General features: G+C 39.5%; 1 protein-coding gene across 1 annotated transcript; it reads right to left on the reverse strand.

Moving 5' to 3' along the window:
* Positions 1-524: 524 nt before the first annotated feature.
* On the reverse strand, positions 525-5,306 carry LOC107799567 (uncharacterized). Its single transcript, XM_016622692.2, has 5 exons — positions 5,071-5,306; positions 3,150-3,401; positions 1,942-2,085; positions 1,171-1,860; positions 525-1,057 (listed from the first exon to the last, which is right to left on the reverse strand). Exons 1-5 carry the CDS (start codon positions 5,176-5,178, stop codon positions 818-820), a joined length of 1,434 nt encoding a protein of 477 aa, XP_016478178.2. The 5' UTR covers positions 5,179-5,306; the 3' UTR covers positions 525-817.
* Positions 5,307-23,220: the final 17,914 nt, after the last annotated feature.

The raw sequence follows: 23,220 nt of genomic DNA on the forward strand, positions 1-23,220 counted from the left end.
AAGCTTAAATTGAGAAATTGTTCATCAATTTGTGGAACTAAGTTTAGCAAACCCTGGAACCACAGATCATTGTCCAGTGGTTTTTCAAGTATTTCACCTTCCAAGGGAGGCATAGTTTCTCATACACACAGGGAGGAGAAAAAGAATTACAGGAAATTCTACCAAAGATATGTCGAGTGCCCTTTTTTTAATACTCGCCTTCAGATTACTCCTCTCCATTAATGTTGGCGATTAGCTGCAAAAAGAAGAAGAATCTCAACGCTACTTAGCCAAACTAGGAGGCTAACAATTGCATGTTTCCTTCCTTTAACTTTGTCAAACTAGTGACAAGAACAACATCGACTCAATTGTTTATACCTCGACTATAATATCATGTCTCTATCTATTAGAGTAGCCTTAGGTATTAATCACATAGGGCAAAACTTCTTGGTAAGCAAGCAAGACTATGCAGTAGCTTTAAAGTTAACTCCAGATAATGAACTCATGAAAGTATAGTGCATATACCCCACCTAATGGACAGATTCTAGAGCATAAGCAAATCTTTGAAGTTTCAAATGAAACCATTCACCCATCGTAATCAAGATACAAGATAATATATAGATGCTAAACTTTGAACTTTGCTCAAGTGCAGATAACACACTGCTTATTTATTGATACTGGGAACAGGCAGTCAGCAAATTCTCAAACTCAGATGTTAGCTGAACTTGTGAATGCACTATAGCTCTAAGGTGCATCAAACGATGGTGAGCCACTATTGATGTAGATACGGACTCGTAGAAGATAAAAATCTTTGTTCCCGGATATTATACATATGACTCTAGCTAATGCTGCATTCAGAATTTCCTGTAACACCATCCTCAGTATCACCATCTGGAAATCCTAATACATAAGCCTCTTCCCCATCATCTTCATCACTGTCAACATCATCTCTGTTGTGTCTTCTCTCAACATAAGCCACCGCTTGCCTCCTATGCAGATGTAAAACATGCATTATTGCATCTGGGGTCAGTGTAACCCGTGAATGGTCCTCTCGACCTCGCCTGTTAGCTTCCATTATCTGCTCATAGCAAGACACAGTGCAGAAAAATTTAATACCAGATTATATGAACCAACTCTGACTTCCGATTCTAACACATGAATAATTATTAAGAGAACTGCTAAGATATGCACCTTAAGGACATCACGAGGCAATGAAGAAACATTATTCGACGACGGGGTCCAAATCTTTATGATCTTTTCTAATCCACATGTTGCAAGAACAGGAATACAGGGATGGGGCTCAAGCTGATTTACTATGTGCCTATCACCAACCATCAACCTAACAAGGTTAGCGCCCTTTTTCTTCCAGATAAATATATGGCCACAATCAGATCCACTCGAGACATATTCATCATTTGGACCAAAGAAACTCACACCTTTAATGGTTCTCGAATTTCTATGCCCAGAATAAACTTGTGGCTCTTCCAGTTTCTTTGCATCTTCACCTAGCGAAGACAGGGGAGACGGACCCAATCCCATGTTCTTCTGAAACAAATATATCAATTCGTCATTGTATGAGACCAGCAACTCACTAGAGCTCGAGTAAGCCAATGCTGTAATGTGAACGTCATGTGTTTTGATCAGGTGAGGGGGGCAAAATGTGTTGACAGGCCTATCAGAATTATGCAACACGTCCATTTCATGCATTCTGATGTCATATACACGTGCATATTCATCAGAACCACCAACTGCAAAATAATTTGGGTTTCTCGGATCTATAACAATGGCGTTCAAACATATGCTGCTAGAAGATTGCTTATTGTTTTCCGTGAAAGATGAGCAACAGATTATCTTTGTAGCAGAATTACTTCGCAGGTCGTACTGCAGAATAAATGCAAGTTACGGCAAAATAACCTGAAGAAGAGAACTTTTTACATGTAAAACAGCAACGTGGCAACCTACGTGTTGAACAAAACCATCTTCACCGCAGCTATAGAATATGTAGGGGCTCCCTGGTTCCACGGCAAGCTTATGTACACGACCTTGGTGCCTACCTAGCCTTTTAGTTTCTACCTGACCATTCTCCAGCAATAGACCAAGCCTGACCTGCAGTGAGAAAACCAGTGTTTGCGATGGCGGAAGTCAGAGAAGATTGAAGAATAAGCCCATAGGTTTCTAAAACAAATTCTTTCTTGAGCTTTCTCAAATTACAAATTAAGCAACTCCAGCAGGTCTAAACTATTATCTATCTATACAGCAAGTCGGCAACTATGTCTGGATGTATAAACATGTGGTACTTGATACTAATGACAATAAAAGGAATATGTGTGGTATGAAAATTACTTATCCAATCATTCAATGCTTCCATGTAATCTGGTGATTGCAATGCAAAAGAACTCCTCAATCCTTGAAGTGTGAGGCACAGATTCCTTACGTAATTGAGAAGAAGATGGACAAACAAAGCAGTGGATGCCATACAGTAGCTGATAGTTGCATAGGTAATTATAACGCAAGGATTGTTATTAGATACTTTTTTAACTGTGGTGTCTAGGCTAGCTTCGCGCACCCTGACTATTCCCGCCGGATACTTGCTGTCTCTACTGGAATTTGAACCTTGGGTGCTTGTCTTTAATACTCTTATCCAGGTCTTGTTTCTGTTAATCCACATTGTATCCGCATAAAATAATGCATAGATTCCTATATTATGCGAGTATTGGCAATGCAAAGTTTAATAGTGCAAACCAAGCACTGCATCAATTATGCAGACAGAGATTGCTGTAGTTATGCAGAGATTAAATTAGTAATGCAATGATTTATTTTGAAATCAAATATTATACTACTAGTTATGCAGAATTTTACGCTTGAATTATTTTTCCTTATGAGGCCAACCAATCGACTGCTTAGATTTGCTTAAAGGGCGTGATCTGCTGCAAGAATTTGACAGGACTTATCCTTTTCGATATAGGCCACTACTGTTATCATCATTTGACCATTCTTCGTGTTTCATAATGACTGGGATCATGATTAAATCACAATAGGAGGATGGTCCAGTAAGCAGATGACATATCTACTACAGCATATTTCAGACTTACACACGAACATTTGCTCATACACCTTGGCATTCTTTCAGATTTCACATACTAATGTGCTCAAGATGGGCAAAACATCACCTGGCCATCAGCAGCGGCAGTTACTATTCTCCGATCATCAGTGAAGGGCATGAACTTGGCCTGGAATATGTTGTCCATGTGGCCTGATTGGTAAGATAGTTTTGATTTCCTTGTCGCCCAGTCCCATAGTATTACTCGTCTGTCATCGGAACCTGAGGCAAGAACATCGCCAGTGGCATTGAAGTCAATTGTGTTAACACATCCCCCGTGACCATTTAATTTCCCGTACAGATCCAGTCGCTTCACTGTAACCTGCCCCAAAGTTGAAAAAAGAATAGTTTCAGCAGCTTTGCATAATGGAGAATTCTAGAGAAAAGAATTTCAATCACCTAAAGATTTATTAGCCTCCGCAGAATACAATAGAGTGGAATGGATATTGAGCGTTCATATAGCCGACCCAACTAATTTAGGATTTAGCGCATTGATTGATTGAGTGACTGATATGGGATTATCTTCATATCAAAATGTCAAAAAACAATTTACACAAAACTAAGTTCCAACCGAGACTTAACCATCACCGAATATGAATGCCTCCTTTTTGTTACCTTCTAATAATAATGTGAAAAGTTCTCACAAAAATAGAGAGACTTAACATCTGCGAACATGAAGGCCTTAGTTTTGGTTTATCTATTTATTTGTTGTTCCATCTTATTGGATGTGCCACAGATATTTCACATCAGGCTCTGCTATTAAGAGGAAATGGATACAAGGAAATCAACCGTGCATACCTGGTGATAAACTGAAAGACCATCACTGAGATGATACGGGCAGGGCAATAAATAGTAACTGGCATTAATTGAAAGACTTTGTATTATTCGGTGAAATTGAAAAAAAAAGAAAAAAAAGATCAGGTGAGCTCCTATACTGAGAGCATGTGTTGGCAACTTGGAAAAGCAGGGTTGTATCCAGTTGGAGCCGGTCAAATTACAGTAATCGTACAAATATTTCTGTACCATTAGTGTAGTAAATTCTAATCCAAAATACAAGCAGGTTGAAAAGCTTACGGTTCTTGGCATTCAATAAACTTGTAGGTATTAACCACAAATATATAAATGTATTGTTCAACTTATTTCGCAAGGTAATTACCTCTCTGTACTCAAACATGTACATGTACGGTAGCTATTTCCTTACAACTGGAGTTTGGCCATATCCAAAAATAAAAATAAAATACTCAAGCTGACTAGCCAAAGGTGTCAGGTAGTCTGGTCTTTCCTAAACCTAAAAACCAGTGGAGACCATTAACAATTCACCAGAAGCCAGTTCTTGCAAAAGTCTAACAAGTTAATCAATTTTTTTACTTTTACCCTCCAAAATGAACAATAACAAATGCAATACAAAAGGATAAAACATTGAATTTAAATTCCGCAACTACAATCTATCTGTTGGACAAGAGTGAGTTGCTCTAGTGGTAAGCATCCTCTACTTCCAAACAAGAGGTTGTGAGTTCGAGTTACCCATGAGCAAGGTGGGGAGTTCTTGGAGGGAGGAAGTCGAGGTCTATCGGAAACAGTCTCTCTACCCTAGGGTAGGGGTAAGGTCTACATACACATTACCCTCCCCAGACCCCACTAATGGGATTATACTGGATTGTTTTAACTACAATCTATCTGTTGTCTAGCGGCCAATAAAGTGGGATGGAAACCGTAAGAGACTAGGATTCAAATTCCAGCAAAAATAAAACACACTACACGACTTCTTCCTATCCGTCTAAACCTTAGTTGCCAAGTGAATTAGTCGAGGCGACCACAAACTAATCCGAACACCACTGCCTAGAAGCACAGGTACTAATCACAAGCAAGAAAAGGGTAATTTTAACTGGGGAGAATTTCTATAGTCTCAAACATTTCATCAAGCAAATAGAGCTCAACTCACTAATTGTAATCCATAAAGACAAATAATTAAAGCTATAAATAACTGAGACCTCAGAAGCAGATATTCGGCGAGCGAAGTTTCTGGGCTGAGAAATCCCAGTTTCTCTCTTATAGAACTCCAAGAAGTCATCCCCGAAAGCCCTGTACAGCCTCTCCATGTTTCCTCAAAAAGTGCTTAAATTCTCAATATATATCCTCTTATGAGTGTCTGAGGGAGAAACCAAAAACTGACTGAAGTATTGGATTTTACAGCTTGTTTGGATGGTTGTTGTTTTATGATACTAGTAGATAGCGTTTGGTCTATAGATTCCTAAATTTATTCTGAAAAATCTGATTTGGATAAAGTTTGGTTTGAATATGAAAATATGTTTGGACATGAAGTTTGGTTTGGAAAAATATGAAATATGACTTATACTCACAAGTTCTAAAAATTATCATAAATATCCAACAATACCATTAGCAATAACATTTATTATATTATCGCAAACCATAATCCTGAATATAAATAAATTTGATACAAAATTATTATTTTTATAATGAACTACATGATACACTATCAGATGACCGAGAAGACAAAGTAACATCGTTACACAATAATAAATGGTGGGCTCTTTTATAAAATACAAATGTTTGGAGCAATTTTTAAAAAATATAATAGTGATATTTTGGTCCAAAACCAGCTATTGAGCTAGTTTTGGGATTTGGGATTTGAGATTTGAGATTCGGGATTTGGCCAAAATGTAGGCAAAATCTATGGCCAACATGTGTTTGCCAAATAAAACCCAAGTTTATTTTAGTAAAATTTATGACCAAACGGATCCTTAGTGTACGCGTTGTCATTTCAATAAGTAATATTTTATAAGAAAATTACATATATTTTTTAAAATTATGTTTGAGTTATAAAATAAAGTGTAAACTTTTGAAATTGATAACTACTAATCCTCTATAGCTAACTTAATAAAAAAAATTGTTCAGAAAAGTCCTCAATCATTATTCAATATATTCACCTTTAATTATGTTCCAATTTTATAATTTTGTCATTTTAATTTCACGAGTTATCGTGCTTCTTTGTTAGTTTCAGTAAGAACGCATAACCCTTGAAGATTTATGATTATTCTAATATTTTTTTTTAAAGTTATTCTCAAGTTCATTCGAGAAGACACAAACAGGGTATACACGGTAGACTAGTGCATAATTGAACATGAATTAATTATTTTGTTTGATTAAAATAAAAAAATTTAAAATGCATATTTAATTGTTTCGCGTTAAAACATTTTAGTTTAGACGTTACTGTATTAACTACTTCTAATTTAAATGTGATTTTATGTCCTCATATTTTAAGTTTTTAATTGAAAATCAATTGAAGTCACCTATAAGAACGTTCTCATCAGAAATGATATTTATTGATTTAAATTCCTAAATATTAGGATTTCTTACCTAGTTTAACAAGGAAAGGGTTAATATGCAAAAATTTAATTGATTTTAAAGTCTTAAATAATAGGAAAGTAACTTAAATTACAATTTTGTTCATTGTAAAAATTATTTTTAAAGGGTAAAAAAGGCGAATGACATTTCGCTAAGGGTTTTCGTACTTTTAATATAGTATAGATAGATATTGTATTGTGTGGTATTGTATTATATTGTATCGTTTTATAAATAGAACGTTTGGATAGATTGTATTGTTTGTTGTTGTTAAATAATATTTTGATGTATGGTTTGACTGTATCGTACTGTACTATAACTGATAAATTTACTAAAATACCCTCAATTGTTTAAATATTAAATTTATCAAGAATTACGCATAAAATAATTTAAGAAAATCCCATTTTACTAATTTATCACAAAATATGTCTTATAAATAGATTAAGCAATTAAATTCATGCAAATTCTAAAAAAATTAGTGAAACAAAATTAGTAATTTTACGTTGGAGTTGGAAGCGGCAGAAGTTCTGAAAATAATGAGATGAAGACAAAATAGGTTATAGGTGAGAGATTTGGAGTTAAAATTTAAAAAGAAAAGGGTAAAGGGTAAAATAGAATTATGGAGTAATAAGTTAGGACATAATTGGAAAGATAAATATGAAATAATCCCACCATACCAAATCGATTGTATAAAAAAATGAGACTTTTCATTGTTCTAGAATAATGGATTTAATAATACAATACAACCAATTCTAATATAACAATCAAAACAAATATTATTTTGGGATAATAATACAATACGATACAATGGGTAACAACCATCCAAACAATTTGTTAGTCTACTACTCGGGCAATTATATACCATTAGGGGCCGTTTAGTTGGAAATAAGTTATCCCATGATTAATTATCTCGGAATTATTTATCCTGTGATTAGTTATCCCACCCTCTCGTAGGGATAAAAAAATACTACAATTCCGGGATACCTAATCCCAAGATTAGTTATACTATAATTTTATCCAAATCAAACATTGGATAAACTCAACTCAAATTTAATCTCGGGATTAACTATCTCTTATTACTCACACCAAACAAGCCCTAAGAGTGTGAATTAGACACAATTTAAGAAAGTAAGTTTGGATATGTTTGTTAAACTAATATGCACTTTTGTTTATTAACCTATTTGATAAAATATTAAATGTGCTTAGTATAAAATTACTTTAAATACATTATTTTGCAAGTACATTTAAGGGCATTTTAGTTATTTTTACCCAAAAACTTCTACATATCAGCTACTCACTACATGCCATTTGTGTAATACAGTTTAACTGAGCACATAGTTTAAGGGGAAAAAAAAAATAAAACTTGTAATCTAAAATAAGTTACGGATATTTGTATAGTTATAAATCATTTCATCAAGAATAAAGTGAGATATGTAAAATCAAAATATTTCTTAATATACATGTATATTTTTGGGACATATTAAAAAAGAAAGTGCACAAGAGTATGTATTATCATTTTCAATACATCTATACAAACTGCTAAAATAGCGAGAATGAGAAGGATTGAAACCCTAATTGGGAGAGTCCGCGAAAAAGACACTTACATAAATGAGAGAATAAAAGAGAAATCTGATTTCATTGCTTAGAAATGAAGTGTACATCTCTTCATATACAAGTATGGCTAACTACATTCTGTCGGCTAAACTTACCGACTTAAATGATAAGCTAACAAACTAATACCCCTAACCAATATACAGTTTCATATATAGTTCAAACTGCCCTCATGGTTAAGTAGCATCTTTCTTCTCAATACTCCCCTCAAGCTAGGTGTTATGTACACATTGAGTACCCCCTAACTTGGCGATCAGATACTCATGTTGCACTCTGTTTAAGTATTTAGTTAATAATATTTACCCTCAAAATCGGATAACAATTAAATTTGTAAGTGGTTTTAAGGATACGCGGATTAATTTGATACAAAACGATGGATTAAGTCAAATTGAACAAACAAAGATAAAATAGATTCAAACCACACGAGGAGGATAGTTCCAGCCTTATTGAAATATTAACCCTTGATCCAGGCACGTTATGACCAGCACTGATGAACAAGAGAAAGAACTAATAACAGAGAAAATAATAATATATTACTTTGGAATGAGTGTTACAATGTGCTTAATAAATTATCAGACCCCCTTACATAGTAGGGAAATTCTACTCTAAGTATAACTCTATAAAAGGTAAAGAAAATCTTCTGTTTAATTGGTTGTCGGTTCTACATTGATACGTGCCGAGATCCACGCCGTGATATCCGGTCGGTCACGGATATTACGGCCTCCTGTTGGCCATTCTTGATTACCCGGCGACGCCCTCCGAAGTCCTTCAAATTTTAGGTCGGTCTCGAATCATGACCCCGATATTATCAAAGGTAGATGGTCGGCCCCCGTATTCTGACTCGAGGATATCCTTGCTTCGATTTCGATCATTCGCAATCATATCTCGAGCTCGTTTTACCCTGTTGGAGGTCGGAGTGTATCCTGAGCCCGATTTTTACCCGTACACAGATAGTCCCCTCGTTTCTCGGAGAGTAAACTGATGAGAAACAACATGAGCATCCCGATCCCTTCTTCGATACATCGTGACATAATCGACATAAACCCTAAACGTCTCGTCAGTCATGTCATAATGGCATTAAATGCATATCAGCCGCTGGTCGGCTGTCCCTAGAGGCGAAGCATCACGACACCACTATAAATAACCCCTCTTTCATTCATTTCTCACTTTGTGTTAAACCGTCTACCCTCGTACCCTCTGGATTTCACTATTCCCTTTCACATTCTAGCATTTTTACCTCCGGTATTCGAGATTTCTTTGAAATATTTACTCAACATCCGCTTACGACAACACATCTCAGCCTCCAGTTTTCAATCATTTTATATCTTCTTCACGCTTTCTCATGGAACAATGGCCAAAACCTCAAAATCTATTCCCCAAATGTTACTTCTACTTCCCAAACGACTGCCGAGACTGATTCCAATGTGGTCGACCTCGGGAGACCTGTTGCTAATGTGGATATCGAGGAACCGGCTCCCGCACCTCCCTTGAAGATGTTCATTTCCGGAGGTTGTTCGATCGTTGACGACTTCAAGGTCGAGAAACCCTCCTCAGTGCAGGGTCGTGGTGAGGACGCATCGAGATTTATCTGCTCGATCATCTAAGACGATCTCCCCTTAGTCCGAAAGGACTGTAATTGGGTCGATAAAGACGTAGTGGTCCCCGACTCTGAGGAGGCCATTACTACACACGTTGAGGGATACCTAAGTATCTACATTTATCCCTTTACTCCGGGCCCGGTGGATCCGGTAATCATAAATTTATGCAACAGGTACGAGGTATGCTTCGGCCAAATCCACCCTTCACTATGGAGGATTGTGATCCTCCATCGATTTTTTATAAATAAAACTGATTTGCGCACCATCACCATCGATCATCTGCTCTGCTTATACAGTCCCTGAATTTTCTGAGGGGGACTTATAAAGCTTGTTCATTGGGCCAACAAAGCCCCATTTTTGAGTATCGACGAGGACCGGGACCGAGGCTGGCAGGGTCATTTTGTTCGGATGAGGACCTCGGATTTGATCCCGGTCAAATTCATGCCATTCCACGAGAAGTGGAATACATCATGTAAGTAAAACCTTTCCTTCAAATGTCGATTATGAGTTCTTCCCCCTTTTCCTTATTGGTATTTGTGGTGGTGCAGCCGTTGCCCAAGTCCAAAATGATGTTCCTCATCTCGAGGAGTAGGTCGAAGGTATCGTCTCACAGATGCCCTACTCTGAGCGCTCATGGCTCAAACTTTCGAAGGGCCGTTGGGAGGCCCATTCCCATGGTAATATTTTTCCGAGTAGGTTGTGTTACGCTCTTTTTTTAGCTCTATGTTCTTATTATTTTTTTCTTTACTTCCCTTTTGCAGGTTTGCCTAAGACCGTCGAACTTAGGTCCTCGGTTGGGGACAAGGACTTACCTGTCGGTTCTTCCACTTTGGGACAGCTCGAGGCCATAACAGTAGAGAAGAAAAGAAAAAGGGCCTCGAGTTCACCAAGCTCGGAGAAAAGGAAAATGAGAAGGAGGCTGGTTCGTAAGCTAAAGGAAACCTCTAGCTCCTGAGTGCTTGACTCGGCATCACTCCTCCAGCTCAGAGACGAGCCTAAGGATGACGACATCTTCATGGCCCATGTTCCATCTGTTCCCTAGGAATGGGTGGCAGCCGAAGCGGAAGTGACCGAAGTTGATCCCTCTCAAGTTTGCGAGGACGACGCCGAAGTAAGGGTCGAGGCTTCACAAGATATCACTCTCGGCACGCCCGGTGTTATAGATATTCTGGGATCGCCTTCGTTCATGGAGTCAATGTTCGATGAAGCCCGAACGACGAAGGAGCGGTCCCATGAGGAGGCCCACGAGGTGGATGATCCCCTTCGAGGCTTTTTTGATGGTATAGACTCATCCGTCCTAGAGGATTTTACCGGGTTGGGTGAGTTAGAGGTGCCAAGGAAAAGTCTACCTTCGGAAGCTAGCAGGTCGAGCTCGAGCCCGAAATTAACCAACTGGTTCCCTACTCTGAGCACGGATCCATGTCGGAAGCGGACCATCGTTATCACCGTTCCGGAGGATGCCCGAGTCCTCTCTACCCCCGTGGGGATAGCCAGTTACCTCTGGTGCATAGTGACTGAAGAAGACTAGGCCAAAATGAACGAGGTAGACGCGACAAGCCTGTTCAATGAAGCACAACAGGCGCTGAACCGGGTAACTCTTGATAATTCCTGATGATTCCAATATTTCTTCTTATATTTGAACTAATTTTTTGATAACTCTAATATCCTTCCTCATATTTGCAGGCCTCGGTGGTTCACCATGAGACCTTTCTCCGGTACCGGTATGAGCTGAGCCAACTCGAGGCCGAAGCCAAAGGGCTTGCTTAGAAAAGAAGGATGTATAAACTTCTCAGCGAGCAACGTAAGGGTGAAATCAAGAGCCTCCGAACCGAGTTGGATACGGCTTAGAAAGAACATGCCGACCTCTTAGAACAGGTAAAATTTTTTGAAGTTAGTGATGATGAGCTAGACACAGTGTCTAACGGTCAGAATCCATAGGTCCAGCAGAAGATTGATCGGGTTTACCAGCTTCGGGTTGAGATGGACGAAATCAAGACCATGGCCGAGGAGTAGAAGGGCAAAATGGACTGGTGGGCTTCTGAAAAGGAAACAACCCGGGAGCAATTAGCCTCGGCAAAGGCCCAACTTCGATCGATGAAGGAGAAAGCAGAGGCATGATCCCGGAAAATTGAGGAGCTCCAATCCCAACTGAGCTCGATTGTTGCCGATCAGGAGACCCTCACCAAGGCGCTTAAAGCAGCCAAGTTAGTGGATTAAATAGCCAAGACCGATGTTGATGAGATGATGGCCCAGTACAAAGCCGATGCTGAGGCACCTCAGGAATGCCTAAAGGCCATAGTCGATCATGTGAAGTGGTAGTCCCGGAGGAAGTCTCTCGAAGAGGTTCATGCCCGGGGGTTCAATTTATCGGCTGAGCTCGAAAATGTTAAGAGGCTCGAGGCCGAGGCTAAGAAGTTGGAGTACCCCGATGATGAGGATGATTCTAAGAGTTCAAACATATCTGAAGACGGGGAAGATATTGACGGCCCTGGTGATGAGGTGGGCTCCGGTGAGAATTAGGCTTCGTAGGTGCTTTGTAATTTTTGCTTTTGTACCTTTGTATTTTGTTGAGGCCGTTTGGACTTTGTACAAATTTGCATATATATATATATATAAGGCTTTTTCCCTTCGGCATTTTTCAAGCTTGATTCTTTTTGTTTTTTTCTTTATGATTGCAAGGATTTTGGATGTCTTAGCACGTAATAATTAGGTCTTATTCGGAGCTTCGAACATTGTTTGTTTTTTAGACTATTTTGTTTAAGGCTCGTGGGGGGCTTGGTGTGACCGTAAGCTTTCCCCAAAATATTCACTTAGAATATTTTATAATTTTGCTGGGGGGTAGCCTTCGAACTGGTTTAGAAATTTTGAAGGCCTTATGTTTTGGTTACGGATGTCGGACGTCTCTGAGCCATTCTAGGACGGCTGTAGCCTTTTATGTTTGGGGTTTGCCCAATGGGCTCTTACCCTGAGTTATTCGGGCTTTCCCAGGACAAAATTTCCGAATAGGGATGGTCGTAGCCTTTAAAGTTGGGGCACTTCCTAAAAAGCTTTGTGCCTACGGGCTTCGATACCCCGGGTCGCCCGAGCCTGCCTTGGACGATAGTCCTCGAGTGAGGGTGATCACTTGGATCCGGACAGAGGTGGCCCTTGGGCTCGATATCTTTAGGCGACTGAATGTATAAATTTTTAAGGGATAAAATATTTATCCGCGAGGAGAAACTTTCTTTCATTTCTGTGTGTAATATACAAGATTACAAATGTATACATGCTTCGCGTCAGAGCTTTGGTGGTCTACGTGGGCACAATTCATTTGACCGTTTGGCCCTTACAATAAATCATATCCACCGAGCCTAGGCAGTTCGAGCATAAAGTTTCTCTCCTTGCCAAACTCATTATCTGAGGGTGATGGCCCCCAATATCGGAGGCCAAACATAGAGGTGCCTCGGATACTACTGATGCGGTCCTTGACTTCGGTATTCGATTCTAAGTTAGCACGATCCACTATTGCCTCGTTAAAAACTATGCCGGAAAACCTATTTGGGACAAAACCGATATAAGGAAAAAAGACTGCAATGCGCGCTTTTTGGCCCAATATTCGTATCATCCCTTGATCGTTACCTGCAAGTGTTAGTCTAATATTTTAAGAAAATAAATGAATAGCGTCATACCTCAGCAGTAGTATCATTTTAAGTGGGCCACATTCCAGTTGTTCGGTAGTCGCTCACCATTCATTGCTTCGAGTTTGTATGGTCCTTTGCCGGTGATCTCGATAATTCGATATAGACCTTCCCAATTCAGCCCCAGCTTCCCCTCGTTCGGGTTTCGGGTGCTTAACGTCACCTTCCTTAATACTAAGTCCCTGATACCAAGTGTAGAAGGTTGGCTCTTAGATTGTAGTACCTTTTAATTTGTTGCTTTTGGGCTGCCATCCGGACGAGGGTGGGCTCGCGCCTTTAATCTAGTAGTTCCAGGCTCGTACTCATGGCCTCGTCGTTTGTCTCTTCGGTCGCATATCGGAACCTGAGACTCGGTTCTCCTACTTTGACCTATATTAGAGCTTCGGCGTCATAAACCAACGAGAATGGGGTGGCTCAGGTACTGGATTTTGAGGTCGTACGGTATGCCCATAGGACTTCGGGCAAGATTTCTTTCCATTTTCCCTTGGCGTCGCTCAATCTCTTTTTGAGGTTATGGTTTTGTTGGTGGACTCTGGTTGCTCATTCCACTAGGGTGGTAGGGTGTTGATAGGATCCTTTTGATCTTATGGTCTTCGAAAATCTTGCTTACTTTGTTGCAGATGTTTGTCGCACACGATCTCGGAAGCATTCCAAACTGGCATATTATGTGGTCCCAGATGAAATAAATGACTTCATTCTCCCTGACTTTCTCATACGCCTCGGCTTCCACCCACTTAGAAAAATAGTCAGTCATAAATAATATAAATTGGGCCTTACTGGATGCCCATGAAAGGGGGCCGACGATATCCATCCCCCATTTTTTGAACGGCCAAGGTGAAAAGACCGAATGCATCAGCTGGTGAATCATCGGAGCATGCCTTTGACACCCGTCACATTTTCGTACGAACTCCTTCGCGTCCTTTTCTATGTCGATCCAGTAGTAGCTAGCTCTGATTATTTTCCGAACTAATGATTCGGCGCTCGAATGATTTCCACAAGTTCCTTCGTGGACTTCCCTCAGAACATACTCGGTATCTCCTGGTCCTAGACATATTGCGAGTGGGCCATCGAACGTTCTCCTGAATAAGGTACCGTCTTCGGACAAGCTAAACCAGGCTGCCTTTATATGCAAAGCCCTCGATTCTTTAGGATCCGGGGGCATTTTTTCGGTCTTCAGATACTCCCTATATTTGTTTCTCCAGTCCCGGGTTAGGCTTGTTGAGTTTATCTTGTCCTGACCTTCTTCCACTACCAATCTCATGAGTTGTACGACCTTCCCCGAGTTGAAATCATCGTCGTCGACCGACGATCCCAAGTTAGCAAGAGCATCGGCCTCACTGTTTTGATCCTGAGGTACATGTTGCAGAGTCCACTCCTTGAATCGGTGTAGCATTCGTTACCTGCAGTTTATCCAGGTATTTTTCCATTCGCTCCTCTCTGACTTCGAACGTGCCATTAACTTGGTTCACCAGAAGGAGGTAGTCACACTTAGCCTCGATCACCACTTCCCCAAGCTTTTAGCTAGTTCGAGACCTACAAATATGGCCTCATATTCGGCCTCGTTGTTAGTCAATTTTACAGTCCTAATAGATTATCTAACTACATTACATTTCGGTAGCTTCTATATGATGCGAAGTCCGAACCCCTTTGCGTTCAAGGCACCGCTCGCAAAGAGGGTCCATATTCCCTAAGAAGTACCCAAGCTCAATAACAACTCTCTTTCGACCTCGGGTATTAAGGCCGGCGTAAAGTCGGCCATGAAGTCTGCCAAAATTTGAGATTTGATGGCGGTCCGGGGTCGATATACGATACCGTACCCGTTGATTTCCACGGCCCACTTGGCTAGTCGTCCCAAGAGCTCGGGTTTATGTATTATATTCCTCAATGGGTAAGTAGTTACAACACATATGGGGTGGCATTGAAAGTATGGTTTTAGCTTCCTAGAGGCTCTTAGCAAAGCGAGCACCAATTTTTTTAGGTGAGAATACCTAGTTTTGGCCTCGCCTAGAGTTCTGCTAACATAATAGATAGGAAATTGCGTACCTTCTTCTTCCCGAACTAAAACTCTAGTTACCGCCACCTCGGATACTGCTAAGTATAGGTACAACTGTTCATCTGCCTTCGGAGTGTGAAGCAAAGGTGGGCTCGAGAGGTACCATTTGAGTTCCTTCAAGAATTGCTGGCACTCCGGAGTCCATGAGAAGTTATTCTTCTCTTCAACAGTGAGAAGAAATGATGGCTCTTATCGGAGGACCTCAAGATAAATCGACCCAAAACGGCTATGTGTCTGGTTAACATTTTTATGGCCTTAACGTTGTCCACTGCGGTAATGTCCTCTATGGCCTTGATTTTATCAGGATTGATTTCGATCCCCTGGTTGGACACCATGAATCCGAGAAATTTTCCGGATCCGATTCCGAATGCACATTTTGTTTGGTTCAGTTTCATATTATACTTCTTCAATATGTTGAAGGTTTCCTAAAATGTTTCAAACCCTCTGCTCACGGGACTTAACCAATATATCGTCTATATAAACCTCCATTGATTGTCCTATCTGTTCTTCGAACATCCGATTTACTAGGCGTTGGTAAGTGGCACTGCATTTTTTTAGTCCGAATAGAATTACGTTATAGCAGTAGGTACCATACTTAGTGATGAAAGACATTTTTTCTTGATTTCCTGGGTCCATCTGAATTTGGTTATACCCGAAATAGGCATCGAGAAAACTGAGGATCTCGTGGCCGGCCGTCGTATCGATCATGCGATCGATGTTGGGCAAAGGGAAAGAGTCATTGGGACATGCATTATTCCAATCTTTATAGTCTACACACATTCTTAATTTATTCCCTTTTTTAGGAACTACCACTACATTTTCTAACCAATCCAGTTACTTAACCTACCGAATGGACCATATTTTAAGGAGTTTAGATACCTCGTCTGTGATGCATGCCATGCATGCTTGACTTCAGACTGAGGTCTTCTTTTCTGTTTGACTGGATGGAACTTTATGTCCAGGCTCATCTTGTGAGTGGTTATTTCTGAGGGGATCCCTATCATATCAAGGTGGGACCAAGAGAAACAATTCGTGTTAGCTATAAAGAATTTAATGAGTTTTTTCGTGAGCTCGAGACTTAACCTCGTGCCCAGGTATACCTTTCGATCGGGCAAATGCTCGATTAATATGACCTTCTCCAGTTCTTAGACCATTGATTTGGTGGCATCAGAGTCATCGGGGGTTATAAAAGACCTGGGAACCCCGTAGTCATCATCTTCATCGGTCCCCTGCTTCTCCGGTTAGGTCGGGGCCGGTGTATTATAATTGCTATTTGGCTTATCCTTTGGCGAACAAACCCAAACCTTTTATGATTGTAAGTACGGATATCGAGACCACCTCGTCGACCGCAAAAATCTACTTTGTGGCTGGTTGTTCTCTGTAAATTATTTTTATCCCTCTCGGCGTTGGAAATTTCAACACTTGGTGCAGAGTCGATGGTACTGCCCTCATGCTGTGAATCTATGGCCTCCCGAATAGAGTATTGTACCTCATATCTCCTTCGATTACATAGAAATTAGCTTCTTGAATGGTCCCGGCGACGTTCACCGGTAATATTATCTCCTTTTAGGGATCTCACATGCCATGTTGAATCCGTTTAGAATTCGGACTGCAGGCACGATTTGATCTTGTAGACCGAGCTGTTCCACGACCCTCGACCTGATGATGTTGGCCGAGCTACCTGGATCAATTAACACACATTAAACTCGAGATTTATTTATGAGCACAGATATTACCAATGCATCATTGTAGGGATGCACGATGCCTTCAGCGTCTCTCGTCATTGAAAGACAAGGTCCATTCTGGTACGTAATCTAGCGTCCATTTTTCTCTCGTGATGGATACTTTGGTAAGCTTCAACATTGGCCCCTGGGGGACATCAACCCCACCGATGATCATGCTAATGACGTGCTAAGGTTCCTCCTATTCGGTTTGTTTATTAGAATCTCTATTCTTGAAATTCTATTTGGCTCGATTGCTCAGGAACTCCTGGAGATGTTCGTTGTTGAATAACCGGGCTACCTCCTCCCTTAATTGTCGGCGGTCTTCTGTTCTGTGGCCGCGTATGCCATGATACTTGCATACTAAGTTGGGATCCCTTTGGGTTAGATCGGACTATAGTGGTCGAGGCCACTTGGTGTCTCTGATGTGTCCGATGGCGGATAAATAACGGTCGCATCGACATTGAAGTTGTACTCCGACAACCTTGGCTCTTCCTTAGGCCCGATGGTCCTGTCAAAAATGTTTTTGCTCATGAGTCCCTAATTATTTTGACTCCGATCGCTTCTCTTTTCATTTCTCACAAGGTATCGTTCGGACCCGTTACCCCTATGATCACCGTTTTACGGAAGATATCGATCCCTAGTTAACCTTGGTTCACGATCAATGTCTCTTTTGGGTCTGTCACTAGCTCGGACAGGATAAACATACCCGGAAGGGCTCCCAAGTTGATCATCTTCGACTCTAATTTTTGACTAATATCGGTTATGCATATCGGCCCATGTTACGGCCAAATATTCTACCAGATTTTGCTTCAACTGATGCGAAGCCAATGAGATTCGAGTATTGAGTCCTTGGGTGAAGGCCTGAATGGCCCAATTGTCTTCCACCGGTGGCAGGTCCATCCGTTCCATTTAAAATCTTGACACGAACTCCCTGAGCATCTCTTTATCTCTTTGTTTTACCTTAAAAAGGTCCGATTTCCTAGTCTCGACCTTGATAGCTCATGCATGCGCTTTCACAAAAGCATCTGCAAGCATGGAAAATGAGTAAATAGAATTGGTGGGTGATACCATATCATAGATCCTTTTGACAAGGTCTCTTTAAACTTTTTCAGCAAGACAGATTCGATCTCATCATCTTCGAGGTCGTTACCCTTGATGGCACACGTGTATAAGGTCATATGTTCATTTGGGTTAGTTGTCCCGTTGTACTAAGGAATTTCAGGCATGTGAAACTTCTAAGGGATTAGCTTCGGAGCTGCGCTCGGAGGGAAAGATATTTGAAGGAACTTCTTGGAATACATGCCATTTATTATCGGCGGTGCTCCTGGAATCTGATCGACCCTAGAATTATAGGTTTCCACCTTTTTGTCATTGGCTTTAATTTTTTTTTCTTCCATTTCCACACGCTTTTTCAATTCCTCGATTATCTTTATTATCTCGGGGTTGTTCCCGGGTTCAGCTTCATTTGGCCTATCTGTGGCTAGTTCATTTGTATGAGTGTTCTCTCGGGATGATCCGGGCTCAACTCCACTGGGAGCGCGGCTTTGGTTCTGCAGCTGGGCTATCACTTCCTACTAAGCTTGTAGCATTTCGAAGATCACCTGTAAGTTGATCTCATCTCCTTCACCGTCACGAGCATTTTGGGCTACCGACCGGACTCCCCCGCGGACGCTGTTCTCAGGATCGGTGGGCAAATTCATGTTGATTGCCACATGTGAGCTGGCATCGATCGGGTCCGCGATCTGGATTCCGTTGGGATCACAGGGGGGCACCCAGTTACCGGGAACTATATTATTGTTCTCGCCATGGTGGCCAGACTCAGCATCCGTGTTTAAAGGGGCAGATTGGGAGTTCAACATTCTCAACGTAGACCTGAAATCAAAGACACTTCAAAGAACAAGTGTGAAGTAGGGTGTGTTTTGGAAATTTATATCAAATTACCACTATTATCCTTATCCCCACGGTGGGCGCCAAACTGTTTACCCTCAAAATCGTATAACAATTAAATTTGTAAGTTGTTTTAAGGATATGCGGATCAATTTGATACAAAGCGATGGATTAAGTCAAATTTAATAAACAAAGATAAAATAGATTCAAACCACACGAGGAGGATAGTTTCAGCCTTATTGAAATATTTACCCTCGATCTAGGCTCGCTATGACCAGCACTAATGAACAAGAGAAAAACATAGAAAATAATAATATATTTATTTAGAATGCATGTTATAATATGCTTAATGAATTATCAAACTCCCTTTATATAGTAGGAAAATTCTACTCTAAGTATAACTATATAAAATGTAAACAATCTTCTATTTAATTAGTTGTCGGTTCTACATCGATACGTGCTGAGATCCACGCAGTGATATACGGCCGATCACAGATATTACGGCCTCCTGTTGGCCGCACTTGATTACCTGGCGACGCCCTTCGAAGTGCTTCAAGTTTTAGGTCGTACCCCGTATTCTGACTCGAGGATATCCTTGCTTCGATTCCGATCATTCGCAATCATATCTCGAGATCGTTTTACTCTGTTGGAGGCCAGAGTGTATCATGACCCCGGTTTTTTCCCGTACACAAATACACCTACCAATTACCACGTAGTTGACACATACTTTAGTCTTAATCATCCCTTGTTGAATTTTCTCTCTTATGAAGTGGCAATCGATTTCAATGTGTTTTGTCCTCTCTTGGAAGACAAGATTTGCTGCAATATGGATAGGTGATTTTCTGTCAGTATACACACTCACATGTAGTTCAACTGTCACTATAATATCCTTTAGCACGCCTAAGATCTATATCAACTTAGCCACAGTAGATGTTATACTTCTGCATTCAGATATAACAGAACTCCTAGTATCTACACAAACCAAAAACACCGCAAAATCCTAGTACCAATCTAATCTATTCTATAGATATTTGGATTAGAGTTGACAAACAAACAAAACCAGCAATATACTTTCTTAGTATCGAATAGAAATCTAAATGATAATTTCGTATATAAAGATATGGGTTTCAATAATGCTTTGTTTCTTAGACTTTCGTATATCAGAGAGTCTCTATACTTAATCGAAAAACAACTCACAGACTTCCTAGTGAAGGGACATGCTGCCCAGACTGCATCAGGGTAAGCTATGACAGGGTTGTTCTTTCTACTGGACAATATAATTCCTTGTCTAGACTAGCTTTTCACATATCTCATCACCCTCTGAACAACCTCAATATGATATCTCTTGGGATGCTGTAGAAACTGACTTAGTGTTTGAACACTGTAGGCAATGTTTGGTCCAGTTACTATCAAGTATATAATTTTTCCTATTAGCCTTTGTTACTTGCTAGGATCTGCTAGAAGTTTATTTCCAGAGCTACTCAAACTCTGAGCCAAAACAAAGATTGCAAAAACTCTTGCAAATTTAAGGATTAAACTCTAACCCTTATGGCAATACACCGGAGACTGTTGTGACTATTTCAAGTTAACTTTAACTTAAATATAACACTTCGATTACCTAGTACAATTGCTTCTAAGAAAACTAAAAGGTACAACTCGAAACACCTACTACACTTTGAACTAAAAATAAATACAAACACATAAAACTCTTTATGGAATTGGTTCTTCAATCTGGTTCATGTAGCCTCATGTTCGCACTCTTGAATCTCACAGAAATTGCTAACAAAATAACTTTCTGTTTTGCTCTAAATTCTTATTTTTCTTCAGTATGTTTCATTTTTCTGTGAGTGCAGGAACAGTAATATATATATATATATATATATATATATATATATATATGGTGTTATGTAATAAAGAGTAACTAGAAGTCTAATATTTTACTCTTCCTTAGTGGAAGAGTTCTAGTTAACTTCTAACCTCTAACTCTTTCCTATCTTGTATTAACTTCTCTTCAGGTAAGGAGTCCTGCTCGTTATCTCATATGCAATATTTCGTTCAAGGTTTATTCGAAATAACCACTTATATTTATCACTTTCACGTGCATGCGTTTTGCTTTTTTCAAACTATGACCTGCGTATTGCATCTATAAACCTGGTTCATGTATGTGTTCCTTTGTCAAATCATAAAAACCTAGAACGCACAAGTTAACAATTTTACCCTTTTTAATGATGATAAACTTCGGACTTTTCAGAATCAAAGAACATGTTTTAACTCAGCTCAACATCAACCATAATATCATAACACTTTCCATTTAAAGTCACAAATCATCAAGAACCAGGTTCATTAGGTTATAGATATCATAGTCCTAAGCAAAAGCACAACTTATCTTCCCCTTTTGGCATCATCGAAAAGTTGTATAATTAAGTTAAGTAACCAGATTTTAACAAATATTACTCATGGCTACTAAGGCTACTTAAAATTCAATCATGGATTCAAAATTCTTTTCTTTAATCTAAGGATATTAGTAATCTAAGAAATATCAACATCAAACAGTTTGAGCAAAAATAGTGATTTTCATTGATAGATAGTATCCTACCACAAAACATAAAAAGAAATAAACAAAAAAAATACTATGACTAAAAGCCAAAGAAAACAGAAACATCCTACTTGGGTCTTAGAAAGGAATTATTACGACTAGGCTATGAGGAGTTTAAGATTGGCAAGTACCAGGTTCTTATTTTTTGGCTTGAAGCAATTTCAGAGTATCTTGGAGAATGCTATCATTTTTCTCCTTCTCTTTTTTCAGCTCAGATTTGAGAGAATCTCTCTGATCTTCGACTTGAGCCAACCTTTTCTGTAGCCTCTCAATCTCAGCATCCTTCACCCTACTTTCTTGCTCTAGCCTTAACCATGTTCTTCTTAGGAACCCTCTTGAATGAACAAGGTTCTTTGGGAGCAGTCTGGACTTGATAGTCACAATCAGTTAAAATTATGAGCCCAAAGTAATCTTTTCTATTTCAAATACCCCATTTTCGGAGAGGTACCTTCAAAGATGCTAGCACATCAGTTAGAATGGAGTCATAGGGAATGACTTGAGTCTTGGTTCTATATATAACCCTATGATTGAGCTGGATCATAAAACTTGGCCAATTTATCTATTTCCCACTATCCGGATATTACATGAGGACCATGTCCATAAAGTTTTCTTGATGCATCCTTTCTTACCTAGGAAGAACTACCTTATTCACAAACTCGAAAAGAACTTTGTGAAAAAGGTTTCATTAATAACCCAATAGACGAAAAATGGGTAATGAAGTAGCACTAATAAAAAGACAAATAAAAACAAAACAATTGAAACTTCACTAGCAATGAAGGAGCAGCAATGCCACAAATCATGGTGGTCACTGAAGTTGTTCAAAGAAGGCAAGTGAACATAGGGAAAGCAAAAGTGGTGAATTGAACTCCACAAAATTGAACTTTAAAATGCATTGTCCCGAAATTTGAGATGTGGAATTCTAACTTCATGACACTGTGTCTTTAAGTTTGACCTGTGGATTCCAAACTTCTCGACGCAATATCCTTATGTTGAGTTGTGGATTTCAAACGTCACGACATGGTGTCCTGAACTTTGTGCTATGAATTCCAAACTCCAGGACTGAAGTTTAAACTCTGAATTTTGAGTTTTATGATAATATTTCCTGAAGTAGAGTTGTAGAGTGCAAACTTTAAGATATCGTGTGTTGACGTTTTGATTGTGAAGTTCGAACTTAAGTACACTATGTTCTAAATTCAAAATTTTACAATTGAAACTTTCGGACAATAGTCCAAGAATATACTAATTAAAGTTCGAACTTCTACCATTAACTTTAGAACCCAAGTCCTATAATTTGAGGACAAAAAAATCTCACCTTTTCTCAAAAGCAGTACAAAAATTTCTTGAGTTTTTCAATATTTCTTATGCACCAAAATCTCTAGGGCATCTAAGCCAATATTGCTGAACATTTTAAACGCTAGATAAAAAGTAAAGGAATTATTACTTATCTAAGCTACATTATAAATTTATTTACCTTTCTTAAAAAAATTATCGTTTAATTATATTAACATATACAATTTGTCATTTATGTACAAAATAATCTTTTAATTTGGCAAGAAGATAATTAGGAATTGGTGGATCCGATCCGAAGGTGATGTTCACAACACGAATAGTTCCAAGTGCTTGGCTGCTTAG

The sequence above is a fragment of the Nicotiana tabacum genome, chromosome 17, assembly GCF_000715075.1.
Source record: "Nicotiana tabacum cultivar K326 chromosome 17, ASM71507v2, whole genome shotgun sequence".
Taxonomy (NCBI): domain Eukaryota; kingdom Viridiplantae; phylum Streptophyta; class Magnoliopsida; order Solanales; family Solanaceae; genus Nicotiana; species Nicotiana tabacum.

Coding starts and splice junctions, on each gene's coding strand:
- LOC107799567 (XM_016622692.2), bottom strand. CDS start 5,178: ATGGAGAGGCTGTACAGGGCTTTCGGGGATGACTTCTTGGAGTTCTAT. Junction 3,402..5,070: donor GCCGAATATCTGCTTCTGAG/GTCTCAGTTATT, acceptor ACTTTGGGGCAG/GTTACAGTGAAGCGACTGGA. Junction 1,058..1,170: donor TGCCTCGTGATGTCCTTAAG/GTGCATATCTTA, acceptor TGCTATGAGCAG/ATAATGGAAGCTAACAGGCG.